Source organism: Girardinichthys multiradiatus, chromosome 14 (genome assembly GCF_021462225.1).
Source record: "Girardinichthys multiradiatus isolate DD_20200921_A chromosome 14, DD_fGirMul_XY1, whole genome shotgun sequence".
Taxonomy (NCBI): domain Eukaryota; kingdom Metazoa; phylum Chordata; class Actinopteri; order Cyprinodontiformes; family Goodeidae; genus Girardinichthys; species Girardinichthys multiradiatus.
In genome coordinates this window covers 4,936,446-4,951,702 of record NC_061807.1, presented here as the reverse complement: position 1 = coordinate 4,951,702, position 15,257 = coordinate 4,936,446, and the positions used below count along the sequence as shown (strand labels likewise).

At 41.1% G+C, this 15,257-nt stretch overlaps 1 protein-coding gene across 2 annotated transcripts in view; it reads right to left on the bottom strand.

Moving 5' to 3' along the window:
• LOC124881298 (alpha-tectorin-like) overlaps positions 1 to 15,257 on the bottom strand; it is a 64,761-nt gene that overhangs the window by 24,166 nt on the left and 25,338 nt on the right. Inside the window, exons 3-9 of one of the 2 annotated variants that reach the window (XM_047386843.1) lie at positions 2,843 to 3,006; positions 2,444 to 2,519; positions 2,105 to 2,196; positions 1,178 to 1,384; positions 940 to 1,011; positions 630 to 741; positions 362 to 488 (exon numbers count right to left, since the gene is read on the bottom strand). In XM_047386843.1, coding sequence (XP_047242799.1) covers positions 362 to 488; positions 630 to 741; positions 940 to 1,011; positions 1,178 to 1,384; positions 2,105 to 2,196; positions 2,444 to 2,489 — 656 coding nt within the window. In that variant the 5' untranslated portion in view covers positions 2,490 to 2,519; positions 2,843 to 3,006. Of the gene's footprint in view, positions 1 to 361; positions 489 to 629; positions 742 to 939; positions 1,012 to 1,177; positions 1,385 to 2,104; positions 2,197 to 2,443; positions 2,520 to 2,842; positions 4,810 to 15,257 lie in introns of those variants that run through there. The other variant, XM_047386844.1, reaches the window with a different exon arrangement.

Genomic DNA, 15,257 nt, shown 5'->3' with positions numbered 1-15,257 from the left:
TGTGGCAGCAGGAAGTAGTCAGTATGTTACTGATGTCTGGTTGATGTGAAGAACTCAGCTGTAAACCATCTGACTGATATCAGCCTAATGTTTACTGATCTCTGTGCTCCATCACTGCTGCATCTGATCTGGGCTCACTTCCTGCTGCTGCTTCACAATAAAAGCTTTCTGTAAAATGTCCTGTTGGTCCGTCAAAATAAAGGTTTTTTGTAACACTTCCTTCTGTTCCTTCACAATAAAAGCTCTATATTAAAAATAACAGCTCCAGTAAAACAATCGTTTATTAATAAAGTTTTAAAATTTATTTCTCTGTCTCATTTTGACAACTGCTCTATTTCAAATTTAAAGTGAACATATTTACATGCCGTTGCCTTGACAACGCTCCAGAGGCCCACAGGTGGAGGTCTGGAGGACTGCAGTCTGAGAACAGTTGAGACTGAAACAGGTTTCAGGATCAGAACTCACCTCACCAGGCCTGAGCAGAACCCCTGAGAAATGAAGGAAGATCCAGAGCTGAAAATCTCACAGATTTCTGAATTATTTAGTTTCTCTGAATAGAAACAGAATTTTTTTATTTGACAGTTTCACAGATTTAAAAAGTTCATGTTTGGATTCAGAGGCTCACCAACCTGAATGTCTGCAACCGCTCAGGTCTGCAGATCCAGAAAATGTTAAGATATCTGTCGCGTTTGTAACATTCACCGTGTTGACCTTGTTACCATCCACCAGAACATCTGTGAGCTACAAACCAACGAGCAGTTAGAACCACAGAGACGGAACAAGGACAGAATATGATGGAAACTGTTTTTCATAAAAAGGTCCTGATCAACACAAAAATCAGTTGGAGAAACTTTTTCAGTAACACTTTATGGTTTTACAAAATGTGATGCATTATCAGCTGTGACTGATTTTATATTTACAGAAAACAGGCTGACTCACCGCTGTACCCTCACTACCAAATACTACAAGTAAAGCTGCTTGTGACCCGAAGTTTGCTACCCAAGAAATCACCTGTGAAAACAACACAGTCAGCATGGTTAACTCTTTATTTCTTTATGTGAAATTACATATTAATGATGAAACATAAATAATGAATAAAGATTTAAGGTAAACACTTCTGAGACACTTATGCATTTCTTTAAATTTAAGATGTTGCTCCACACTGAACTGAACTCACTGAGGAAGTGAAAAACTCCATGTCACATTCCAGAGAGTTGGAAATGGATGGCAGGTCCTGTCTGAAAAGCTTTTCATTATACAGATCTCTGTCAAAAATGTAAAATTCAACCCGAACTGCTCCAGGTCGCACCAAACAGTCTCCTTTGTTCTGAGGGTCATAATAGCCGTTGAAACAGATCACAACGTTCTCACTGGTGAAGTTCACCTGAAAAACACAGAAACACGACAAGTCAACGAAAAACTGTCCTACAAAGATCTAACAGAGCAGGAAGTCTGAGAGCGACTGGAGAAAAATGTGTCTGAAAGTCAAATATTTCTATTAAATGAACAAATAAGTTATGATTTAAAATTCTTCTCCACACATCAGTTTCTATTTGAATCTTGCTGCCAGGTCTTAATCTTCTTAAAGTCACAGGTGAGCAGAAATCCTTCGTTCGCCTGTTGTTTGCTTCTGTTAAACTAAATCCTAGTTCACTGTTTGCTTCAAAATAAAAGCAGACCAACAGACTCCTTCGCTGATGTTGGCAGAGCTGCAGAAGTTTGACTCAGAGCTCTGGAGCTGCAGAGGAAACCAACATTTAAACACAAGAATCAGACCTGAAGTGATGTCAGTCTGCTATTTATTTCTTAACTTGGTTGTTTTAAAACCTTTAGTTTGTCTAAATACAGATAAACAAGTTTAAATGTTTCCTTCAGTCTTGATGTGATAAAGTGACTCTGACAGTCTGGAGTCCAGCATGAACCAGTGATCTGAGGGTTTCTGCTGCACGATGAACCTCAGACTGTAGACTGCAGGTAGTCTCAGTCTTATTAGCCGCTGATGTGTCTTCAGACTGCAAACAGCAGCTCTAACAAACATGCTGACTCAGCAATAATGAAGACAACAGACAGAGAAGAAGAGATTCATCCGGCCTCATCTACTCACATAGACTCGTTCATACTTCTGTCCAAAATATGTGAAGGGATACGAGCTGATGTCGAGTTCTGAGTTAGTTGTCATCACCTGTATATCAGCACCTGAGAACATGGAGACACATGAGAGGTGTGAACTAGAGTGTGTCAGCAACAAGACAATCTGCACGTGTTGAGGAATAAAACAGCAGCTGTCCTCTGGTTCCAGGACAGCATCAGAGGGTCTGTTTAGATACAAAGATGGCAGCAAAACCTCCTCCTGTCTGACACTGAAAGCTCCGTTCCTGCATCATCACATCCTGCTGGTCTACAGACTCAGCTGAAGCTCAGGTTATCTACTGAAGGAGCTCACCTGACAGGGCTATGGCAGCAGAGAGGAGAAGGAGGAGGCGGAGCATGTTGGAGGTGACCAATCAGCTGACAGAGAGCTGGAAGACAGACAAGTGGATCAGAACATCCCAGCAAAAACAAATCAGTCATTTTTGCAGAGTTTATAGTTTAAACCTGAATATTTTTATTATTTCAAGTGTTTATGAATTCCTATGAGGCAGAGTTTAATTTCTCTCAAGCAGATGAACTCTTAAAGGAACAGGATGAAAACATTAAAGAGCTCACAGACACAGAAATATGTAGAAATGTGTCATAAAATCCCAACGTCTCTTATTGTGTTGGAGTCAAAGTCATTAACTGATCCTGAGAATGAACAGCAACAATACAGGAGAGCAGAAGAAGAATGATCAGCTGGTCTTACCCTCTGCAGGAGGATGAGGAGGATGAAGGCTGCTGTCCAGGAGGCTCTCTGATGACTGAAGTTGAAGTATCAGTCTGGTGGACTCTGATCTGTTTGTTCGCTCTGACCGTGTCCCTCATTTTATCCTCTCCTCAGAGAAGAGGAGGAGTTGATGGTCAAGCCTCCTGATTGGAAGAAAGGACACCTGGGACAGGTTCGGTATGTCACAGGTACATGCCCCAGGCTGAAAACGTCCTAAGTTCAAAGGTATGTTTGTAAAATATCTGCTGTTGGCAAAAGCATCTGCAGAGGAATGTGAGTAAACCAGAGACGGTCTTGGAGGGCTTGGATGGATTTAGTTGAGCAGAACTATTTAACATTAACATCAAAAATAGAATAAATAACAAATGCAAGCAAATGGACATTAATGTGTATGTTTTCCAATGTGTAAATATTAAGATACAATATCAAATAATAGTGAGTTTACACTGAAGATCCCTTTGTTCTGCATGTCTGGTACCTGTGTTTCTGTGGGTTGGTTCGGAAACCAACAGAACCCTAAATGCTCCAAACAAGAATTTAGATGTTGAACTTTTCCACCTAACGACTGGGAGAGGCTCCAATGATTTACCAACATTTCTATGAACTAAAAATTATTCAAATGAAATGAGTGAAATCTAAATCTAGAACCTTTCTGTTCTTCCAACCTCCACGGCCGGATCTCTGAGCATCTGGCCTGAAATGATGAGTCACAACATTTATCACTAAAAACAGATAATCTGACTATAAATTCCAGATTACAGGTAGTCTTGTTTGGCTGCCAGTGGATGATGTTGATGATGACATTAATGAACAGAAGTAAAGCTGTGATTGGTGCAGAACAAAGAAATATCTATAATTTCTCTGTTTTAGTTGTCCTGAATGTTAGTTAGCATCTGTCCAAAGCTCACTGAGCTCTCCTTCAAGCTGTAATCAAACATTGTTTAATTCTGTAGATGTGATCAGCTCAGCAGGTGTCTGAGTTTACAAAACAGGTTCATCTGGACTGTCATGGAGCTATTATTTAAATACCATTCTGAGGTTCAAGCAGTTCAGGGTGGGACTGAAATGCTACTGAACAACAAACTGTGGGTCACATAATTTGCTCTTCTGAGCCTGAGGGAGATTCTCTTGTTTGTATCTTTATGTTTTAACTGAACTTCCTTAAACCCAATGTTGAATACCGTGTATCTATGTCCTGGTATGTATATGATTCACACCATGCTTTATAACAAGTTCCCCATCAACACAAAGCTGATATTAAACTGGTATTCATGACTTGTTTATGCTGAGTACTCGTCACTGACCAGGGTGTCACCGTTAAAACATGCCAACACCCAGGAACTCCAGCTACAAGATGGTTGAACCTTAGAGACATCCTGGACAGAATCAGAACCAATGTTCAGAGTCAGTCAATGTCATGATCTGAGGTTGTTTTGGACCAAAATGCAAACAGGTACTAAGGTTCGGCATCTTGTAAGTAATATCTTCTTTTTATTCTGAATTTTATGAGGAACTATTGATTGTATGAAATGTAAACTAGCTTTTTCAGTTTTTTTAAGTGGTTTTGGATGAACATCTATCAAAAACTGTATGTCTCAGCTGATAGGTATGCACCTGACCTTCTCAAGTTTCTATAAAAATCTGTCTGAGAGGTGTGACCTTGTGAAAAAGTGGATCATTTTGACCATTTTTCACCCGGGTGAAGGTTAATTTTTCACTCTCAAACAAACCTACTTCACGCAAAAACGATAAAAGGTATCCAAAAAATTTTTGGACCGTAGGTATCAGCAGGGATCGGTGAAAAATCCTGGAGATTTGTGTGTGTCTACATGAATCCATGTAGGAGATATGACAGTGTAGAAATATGGATAATTTTGAAATTTTTCAATTTTAAGCGATTTTGGGAAGGACAGATTTGGTACTCCTAAACAAACCTTTTTTATGACAAAACGATAAAAGTTATCAAAATAATTCCTTCACTGTGAGTGCCAGCAAGGACTGAAGATAAATCTGCACAAGGCTCATGTCTCTACCTCGAACGGTTTACGAGAGGCGGCAATTCGAAAACATGTGACTTTAAGGATTTTTTGCTCTGATTTTTTCTGAAATCCCTATAGATTTCCTATAGAGGGTGTGTTGACTTTGTGTTGCTTCGGGGCGTGTTGCCGGAAAACTATGTGTCCCACATCAATGAGGGTGACATTTTCTTAATCGCGAAAGAGAATCCTACGTTTTGATGTATAATTTGTATAGGTAGATTGAAAATTGAGTGAGTGAGGAGAGTTGGTTCGTTCTTTTTCAGGTTATTCAAAAACCTAGAGCATACACTCTAGCGACACGAACATTCCGTCATAGGATTACATTATAAAACTGAAAATCTGAAAAAATGTTTAAAAAGTTTGAAACCAAATTGTAGAAAAACTGTAAAAGATATCAAAAAGTTGAATTAAACAGTAATAGCAGAAGGCTGTGAAAGTATTTTAAAAGTTGAATGGTGTTTCTAGCTGAAAGTATGCAGAAGTAGTTAAATGGCAAAAACAGTGAAGTTTTAGCAGAATATTTGTGGTTTCCCATTCATTCCTATGGGAGCAAAAAATTCATAAAAAGCTGAATATTTTAAAAAGTATAAAGGGTATAAATACCAAGAGATATAGCTGGAATGTCCTTAATGAGCAGAAAATTTTAAAACTTGAATGGTAAAAATAGCACAAAGTATGCAGAAGAAGTAGCGAATTGAAAAAGCGGAGAGCAACTAGAAGAATAACTAGAAAAATTTGCATTTCCTGCGAAAATGCAGTGTGAATGCTGTAAGCTGAATTTTTTAGCTGAAAGCTGGCAGAAACAAGCTGAAATTGACTGCAAAAAATCTGCTGAAATCTGATAAATTAGTAGAAATAGCAGAAACAGCAAAGAAAAACTGTCATCTGATCTGTTTAAGCAGGAAGACTATTAGCTATAAAACAGTTTAACAATTTAAAGTTACCTCAAAACTACTTGTTGAAAGAGTTGTTGAAATGCAAGAACTGACAAAAACTTTAAAAAAGCAGGAAAGAGCTGCCCATAGATGAGCTGAAAAAGCATAGACTGAAGCAAAAATATAGCCTAAGAAGTTGAAGTCAGTGCTAAAATATATATAAAATAGGATAAATTTCAGAAAAATGAACTAACAACAAGAAACACAAAAACAAACAGGAAATTGCCTAAAAAGGCAAATGTGTTCTTTAGCTAAGAGAGGAGAAAAAGAAGCTACAATCCTAACGTTAGCATATTCTTTCTGGTTCTGATTGAGTTTGGACCTGGTTCTGATAATGGGTGCCTAACTGGTCCTGATGGAGAATTCCTCCTGGTTCTGATGGAGTTTGGATCTGGTTTTGATGGAGATTTATTCCTGGTTCTGATGGAGTTTGGGTCTTGTTCTGATGGATGCTTGTACATGGTTCAGGTATAGAATTGTTCAAGGTTCTTATGGAGTTTTTTGTCAGGTTCTGGTGGAGTTGGGACCTGGTTCTGATGGCTGTTTCTTCCTGGTTCTGATAGAGTATGGACCTGGATCTGATATACGTTTGTACCTGGTTCTGATGGAGGTTTTTTCCTGATTCTGATGAATATTTTTAGAAAGTTCTTAAACATTTTTTTTCTGGTTCTGATGTAGCTTTTTGCCAGGTTCTGATGGAGTTTTGACCTGGTTCTTATAGAGGTTTCTTCCTGGTTCTGATAGAGTTTGGATCTGGCTCTGATGGAGATCTGTATTTGGTTCTGGTGGAAGTCTGTACCTGGTTATAATGTATGCTTATCCTTGGCTTTGATAGAGTCTGGACCTGGTTCTGATACAGGTTTGTACCTGGTTGTGATACATGTTTGTACCTGGTTCTGATGGAGTTTTTCTTTCCTTGTACTGATGGAGCTTTTTGCCAGGTTCTGAAGGAGTTTGGATCTGGTTCTGATAGAAGTTTCCTCCTGGTTCTGATTGAGTTTAGACTTGGTTCTGGTGGAGGGTCCCTAACTGGTTCTGATGGAGTTTGGGTCCAGTTCTGGTGGAGATTTATTCCAGGTTCTGATGCTTCTTGGAACTGGTTCTGATAGAGGTTTCTTTCTGGTTCTGAATGAGTTTGGACCTGGTTCTGATAGTGGGTGACTAACTGGTCCTGATGGAGAATTGCTTCTGGTTTTGATGGAGTTTGGATCTGGTTCTGATGGAGTTTTTCTTTCCATGTACTGATGGAGCTTTTTGCCAGGTTCTGAAGGAGTTTGGACCTGGTTCTGATAGAAGGTTCCTCCTGGTTCTGATTGAGTTTGGACCTGGTTCTGATAGTGGTTGACTAACTGGTCCTGATACAGAATTCCTCCTGGTTCTGATGGAGTTTTGGTCTGGTTCTAATGGAGGGTTCGTAACTGGTTCTGATGGAGTTTGTGTCCGGTTCTGATGGAGGGTTCCTAACTAGTTCTGATGGAGATTGGATCTGGTTCTGATGGAGGTTTCCTCCTGGTTCTTATTGAGTTTGGACTTGGTTCTGATGGAGGGTCCCTAACTGGTTCTGATGGAGTTTGGGTCCAGTTCTTGTGGAGATTTATTCCAGGTTCTGAAGGAGTTTGGACCTGGTTCTGATAGAAGGTTCCTCCTGGTTCTGATTGAGTTTGGACCTGGTTCTGATAGTGGGTGACTAACTGGTCCTGATACAGAATTCCTCCTGGTTCTGATGGAGTTTGGGTCTGGTTCTGATGGAGGGTTCCTAACTGGTTCTGATGGAGATTGGATCTGGTTCTGATGGAGTTTTTCTTTCCTTGTACTGATGGAGCTTTTTGCCAGGTTCTGAAGGAGTTTGGACCTGGTTCTGATAGAAGGTTCCTCCTGGTTCTGATTGAGTTTGGACCTGGTTCTGATAGTGGGTGACTAACTGGTCCTGAAACAGAATTCCTCCTGGTTCTGATGGAGTTTGTGTCCGGTTCTTATGGAGGGTTCCTAACTGGTTCTGGTGGAGATTGGATCTGGTTCTGATGGAGATTTGTTCCTGGTTCTGATTGAGTTTGGGTCTGGTTCTGATGGAGGGTTCCTAACTGGTTCTGATGGAGATTGGATCTGGTTCTGATAGAGGTTTCCTCCTGGTTCTGATTGAGTTTGGACTTGGTTCTGATGGAGGGTCCCTAACTGGTTCTGATGGAGTTTGGGTCCAGTTCTTGTGGAGATTTATTCCAGGTTCTGAAGGAGTTTGGACCTGGTTCTGATAGAAGGTTCCTCCTGGTTCTGATTGAGTTTGGACCTGGTTCTGATAGTGGGTGACTAATTGGTCCTGATACAGAATTCCACCTGGTTCTGATGGAGTTTGGGTCTGGTTCTAATGGAGGGTTCCTAACTGGTTCTGATGGAGTTTGTGTCCGGTTCTGATGGAGGGTTCCTAACTGGTTCTGATGGAGATTGGATCTGGTTCTGATAGAGGTTTCCTCCTGGTTCTTATTGAGTTTGGACTTGGTTCTGATGGAGGGTCCCTAACTGTTTCTGATGGAGTTTGGGTCCAGTTCTTGTGGAGATTTATTCCAGGTTCTGAAGGAGTTTGGACCTGGTTCTGATAGAAGGTTCCTCCTGGTTCTGATTGAGTTTGGACCTGGTTCTGAGAGTGGGTGACTAATTGGTCCTGATACAGAATTCCACCTGGTTCTGATGGAGTTTGGGTCTGGTTCTGATGGAGGGTTCCTAACTGGTTCTGATGGAGTTTGTGTCCGGTTCTGATGGCGGGTTCCTAACTGGTTCTGATGGAGATTGGATCTGGTTCTGATGGAGGGGTCCTAACTGGTTCTGATGGAGTTTGTGTCCGGTTCTGATGGAGATTTTTTCCTGGTTCTGCTGAAGTTTGGGTCTGGTTCTGATGGAGGGTTCCTAACTGGTTCTGCTGGAGTTTGGGTCTGGTTCTGATGGAGGGTTCCTAACTGGTTCTGATGAAGAATTCCTCCTGGTTCTGATTGAGTTTGGGTCTGGTTCTGAGGAATGTTGGACCTGGTTCTGATAGAAGGGACCTCTGGATTCTGAAGGAGATTTGGACCTGGCTCCGGTGAAGTTTTCTTCCTGGTTCTGATAGGTTTGACCTGGTTCTGATAGACTTTGACCTGGTTCAGATGGAGTTTGGACCTGGTTGTGATGAATGTTTCTCCTTGGCTCTTATAGAATTTGGACCTATTTCAGATGGAGTTTTGTACATGGTTCTGATGAGGATTTGTACCAGGTTCTGATAGTTTCCATCTGATTCTGATGGAGTTTGGGTCTGGTTCTGATGGAGATTTGTTCCAGGTTCTGATGCGCCAACAGCCTATATACAAAAGTCTATGAAATTGCCTTTTAAATTTAATAACTGTTGTCCAGCTGTTAGAACAGCAGTACATGCTGTTTAAGTACGCAACACAAAATGGCCGCCAGTAGTTGCCTCCTATTAAGATGGTCAAAGGGTTAGGGGGTCGGGTCAGGTTTAGGCAATAGAAACGAATGAAAATGAATGGAAGTCAATGAAAAGTCCTCACAAAGATGGTAATCCATGAATGTGTGTGTGGGTGTGTGTGAGCGTGTGTGTGTGTCCGAGTGTGAGACACGGAGAGAATAGAGGCAGAAACATAGACAGAATCATAAACAGACATAAACAGTAGGAGATACACAGAGCTATAAATAGAACAGTGAGGAATGAATCAGCCAATCAGCAAAGAGCGTCAGTGTAACTTGACACCTGCAGCATTTCTAATGCAGCACCTCACTATTGTCTCCCCCTGGCCTGGGCTTTTAACATGGAGGCGCATGCTCCCGTACTACCGCCCATAACTCGGAAACCGTAAGGGCTATCGACGTCATTCTTGGACCGTTTTTCTCGGAACGGACAGGGGAACGAGAATATTAACAAGTTTTTGCTGAAAATATAATATTAAAGGCAAAACACATGGTGAAAAGAAAGGGAAAAATGGAGAAAAACAGAAAAATGCCTGAACATGATCTCAAACAACGTCTAATAACTCGGAAACTATAAGGGCTATCGATTTGATTCATACATCGTATGAATCAGCAGGCCTTGCTGAACAATCATGGAGCTTCTCAAGTTTCTACAAAAATCTGTCTGGGAGATGTGACCCTGTGAAAAAGTGTATAATTTTGACAATTTTCAAACTGGGTGAAGGTGAATTTTTCTCTCTCAAACAAACCTACTTCACGCAAAAACGATAAAAGGTATCCAAAAAATTTTTGGACCGTAGGTATCAGCAGGGATCGGTGAAAAATCCTGGAGATTTGTGTGTGTCTACATGAATCCATGTAGGAGATATGACAGTGTAGAAATATGGATAATTTTGAAATTTTTCAATTTTAAGCGATTTTGGGAAGGACAGATTTGGTACTCCTAAACAAACCTTTTTTATGACAAAACGATAAGAGTTATCAAAATAATTCCTTCACTGTGAGTGCCAGCAAGGACTGAAGATAAATCTGCACAAGGCTCATGTCTCTACCTCGAACGGTTTACGAGAGGCGGCAATTCGAAAACATGTGACTTTAAGGATTTTTTGCTCTGATTTTTTCTGAAATCCCTATAGATTTCCTATAGAGGGTGTGTTGACTTTGTGTTGCTTCGGGGCGTGTTGCCGGAAAACTATGTGTCCCACATCAATGAGGGTGACATTTTCTTAATCGCGAAAGAGAATCCTACGTTTTGATGTATAATTTGTATAGGTAGATTGAAAATTGAGTGAGTCAGGAGAGTTTGTTCGTTCTTTTTCAGGTTATTCAAAAACCTAGAGCATACACTCTAGCGACACGAACATTCCGTCATAGGATTACATTATAAAACTGAAAATCTAAAAAAATGTTTAAAAAGTTTGAAACCAAATTGTAGAAAAACTGTAAAAGATATCAAAAAGTTGAATTAAACAGTAATAGCAGAAGGCTGTGAAAGTATTTTAAAAGTTGAATGGTGTTTCTAGCTGAAAGTATGCAGAAGTAGTTAAATGGCAAAAACAGTGAAGTTTTAGCAGAATATTTGTGGTTTCCCATTCATTCCTATGGGAGCAAAAAATTCATAAAAAGCTGAATATTTTAAAAAGTATAAAAGGTATAAATACCAAGAGATATAGCTGGAATGTCCTTAATGAGCAGAAAATTTTAAAACTTGAATGGTAAAAATAGCACAAAGTATGCAGAAGAAGTAGCGAATTGAAAAAGCGGAGAGCAACTAGAAGAATAACTAGAAAAATTTGCATTTCCTGCGAAAATGCAGTGTGAATGCTGTAAGCTGAATTTTTTAGCTGAAAGCTGGCAGAAACAAGCTGAAATTGACTGCAAAAAATCTGCTGAAATCTGATAAATTAGTAGAAATAGCAGAAACAGCAAAGAAAAACTGTCATCTGATCTGTTTAAGCAGGAAGACTATTAGCTATAAAACAGTTTAACAATTTAAAGTTACCTCAAAACTACTTGTTGAAAGAGTTGTTGAAATGCAAGAACTGACAAAAACTTTAAAAAAGCAGGAAAGAGCTGCCCATAGATGAGCTGAAAAAGCATAGACTGAAGCAAAAATATAGCCTAAGAAGTTGAAGTCAGTGCTAAAATATATATAAAATAGGATAAATTTCAGAAAAATGAACTAACAACAAGAAACACAAAAACAAACAGGAAATTGCCTAAAAAGGCAAATGTGTTCTTTAGCTAAGAGAGGAGAAAAAGAAGCTACAATCCTAACGTTAGCATATTCTTTCTGGTTCTGATTGAGTTTGGACCTGGTTCTGATAATGGGTGCCTAACTGGTCCTGATGGAGAATTCCTCCTGGTTCTGATGGAGTTTGGATCTGGTTTTGATGGAGATTTATTCCTGGTTCTGATGGAGTTTGGGTCTTGTTCTGATGGATGCTTGTACATGGTTCAGGTATAGAATTGTTCAAGGTTCTTATGGAGTTTTTTGTCAGGTTCTGGTGGAGTTGGGACCTGGTTCTGATGGCTGTTTCTTCCTGGTTCTGATAGAGTATGGACCTGGATCTGATATACGTTTGTACCTGGTTCTGATGGAGGTTTTTTCCTGATTCTGATGAATATTTTTAGAAAGTTCTTAAACATTTTTTTTCTGGTTCTGATGTAGCTTTTTGCCAGGTTCTGATGGAGTTTTGACCTGGTTCTTATAGAGGTTTCTTCCTGGTTCTGATAGAGTTTGGATCTGGCTCTGATGGAGATCTGTATTTGGTTCTGGTGGAAGTCTGTACCTGGTTATAATGTATGCTTATCCTTGGCTTTGATAGAGTCTGGACCTGGTTCTGATACAGGTTTGTACCTGGTTGTGATACATGTTTGTACCTGGTTCTGATGGAGTTTTTCTTTCCTTGTACTGATGGAGCTTTTTGCCAGGTTCTGAAGGAGTTTGGATCTGGTTCTGATAGAAGTTTCCTCCTGGTTCTGATTGAGTTTAGACTTGGTTCTGGTGGAGGGTCCCTAACTGGTTCTGATGGAGTTTGGGTCCAGTTCTGGTGGAGATTTATTCCAGGTTCTGATGCTTCTTGGAAATGGTTCTGATAGAGGTTTCTATCTGGTTCTGAATGAGTTTGGACCTGGTTCTGATAGTGGGTGACTAACTGGTCCTGATGGAGAATTGCTTCTGGTTTTGATGGAGTTTGGATCTGGTTCTGATGGAGTTTTTCTTTCCATGTACTGATGGAGCTTTTTGCCAGGTTCTGAAGGAGTTTGAACCTGGTTCTGATAGAAGGTTCCTCCTGGTTCTGATTGAGTTTGGACCTGGTTCTGATAGTGGGTGACTAACTGGTCCTGATACAGAATTCCTCCTGGTTCTGATGGAGTTTGGGTCTGGTTCTAATGGAGGGTTCCTAACTGGTTCTGATGGAGTTTGTGTCCGGTTCTGATGGAGGGTTCCTAATTGGTTCTGATGGAGATTGGATCTGGTTCTGATAGAGGTTTCCTCCTGGTTCTTATTGAGTTTGGACTTGGTTCTGATGGAGGGTCCCTAACTGTTTCTGATGGAGTTTGGGTCCAGTTCTTGTGGAGATTTATTCCAGGTTCTGAAGGAGTTTGGACCTGGTTCTGATAGAAGGTTCCTCCTGGTTCTGATTGAGTTTGGACCTGGTTCTGATAGTGGGTGACTAACTGGTCCTGATACAGAATTCCTCCTGGTTCTGATAGAGTTTGGGTCTGGTTCTGATGGAGGGTTCCTAACTGGTTCTGATGGAGATTGGATCTGGTTCTGATGGAGTTTTTCTTTCCTTGTACTGATGGAGCTTTTTGCCAGGTTCTGAAGGAGTTTGGAACTGGTTCTGATAGAAGGTTCCTCCTGGCTCTGATTGAGTTTGGACCTGGTTCTGATAGTGGGTGACTAACTGGTCCTGAAACAGAATTCCTCCTGGTTCTGATGGAGTTTGTGTCCGGTTCTTATGGAGGGTTCCTAACTGGTTCTGGTGGAGATTGGATCTGGTTCTGATGGAGATTTGTTCCTGGTTCTGCTGGAGTTTGGGTCTGGTTCTGATGGAGGGTTCCTAACTGGTTCTGATGGAGATTGGATCTGGTTCTGATAGAGGTTTCCTCCTGGTTCTGATTGAGTTTGGACTTGGTTCTGATGGAGGGTCCCTAACTGGTTCTGATGGAGTTTGGGTCCAGTTCTTGTGGAGATTTATTCCAGGTTCTGAAGGAGTTTGGACCTGGTTCTGATAGAAGGTTCCTCCTGGTTCTGATTGAGTTTGGACCTGGTTCTGATAGTGGGTGACTAATTGGTCCTGATACAGAATTCCACCTGGTTCTGATGGAGTTTGGGTCTGGTTCTAATGGAGGGTTCCTAACTGGTTCTGATGGAGTTTGTGTCCGGTTCTGATGGAGGGTTCCTAACTGGTTCTGATGGAGATTGGATCTGGTTCTGATAGAGGTTTCCTCCTGGTTCTTATTGAGTTTGGACTTGGTTCTGATGGAGGGTCCCTAACTGTTTCTGATGGAGTTTGGGTCCAGTTCTTGTGGAGATTTATTCCAGGTTCTGAAGGAGTTTGGACCTGGTTCTGATAGAAGGTTCCTCCTGGTTCTGATTGAGTTTGGACCTGGTTCTGAGAGTGGGTGACTAATTGGTCCTGATACAGAATTCCACCTGGTTCTGATGGAGTTTGGGTCTGGTTCTGATGGAGGGTTCCTAACTGGTTCTGATGGAGTTTGTGTCCGGTTCTGATGGCGGGTTCCTAACTGGTTCTGATGGAGATTGGATCTGGTTCTGATGGAGGGGTCCTAACTGGTTCTGATGGAGTTTGTGTCCGGTTCTGATGGAGATTTTTTCCTGGTTCTGCTGAAGTTTGGGTCTGGTTCTGATGGAGGGTTCCTAACTGGTTCTGCTGGAGTTTGGGTCTGGTTCTGATGGAGGGTTCCTAACTGGTTCTGATGAAGAATTCCTCCTGGTTCTGATTGAGTTTGGGTCTGGTTCTGAGGAATGTTGGACCTGGTTCTGATAGAAGGGACCTCTGGATTCTGAAGGAGATTTGGACCTGGCTCCGGTGAAGTTTTCTTCCTGGTTCTGATAGGTTTGACCTGGTTCTGATAGACTTTGACCTGGTTCAGATGGAGTTTGGACCTGGTTGTGATGAATGTTTCTCCTTGGCTCTTATAGAATTTGGACCTATTTCAGATGGAGTTTTGTACATGGTTCTGATGAGGATTTGTACCAGGTTCTGATAGTTTCCATCTGATTCTGATGGAGTTTGGGTCTGGTTCTGATGGAGATTTGTTCCAGGTTCTGATGCGCCAACAGCCTATATACAAAAGTCTATGAAATTGCCTTTTAAATTTAATAACTGTTGTCCAGCTGTTAGAACAGCAGTACATGCTGTTTAAGTACGCAACACAAAATGGCCGCCAGTAGTTGCCTCCTATTAAGATGGTCAAAGGGTTAGGGGGTCGGGTCAGGTTTAGGCAATAGAAACGAATGAAAATGAATGGAAGTCAATGAAAAGTCCTCACAAAGATGGTAATCCATGAATGTGTGTGTGGGTGTGTGTGAGCGTGTGTGTGTGTCCGAGTGTGAGACACGGAGAGAATAGAGGCAGAAACATAGACAGAATCATAAACAGACATAAACAGTAGGAGATACACAGAGCTATAAATAGAACAGTGAGGAATGAATCAGCCAATCAGCAAAGAGCGTCAGTGTAACTTGACACCTGCAGCATTTCTAATGCAGCACCTCACTATTGTCTCCCCCTGGCCTGGGCTTTTAACATGGAGGCGCATGCTCCCGTACTACCGCCCATAACTCGGAAACCGTAAGGGCTATCGACGTCATTCTTGGACCGTTTTTCTCGGAACGGACAGGGGAACGAGAATATTAACAAGTTTTTGCTGAAAATATAATATTAAAGGCAAAACACAAGGTGAAAAGAAAGGGAAAAATGGAGAAAAACAGAA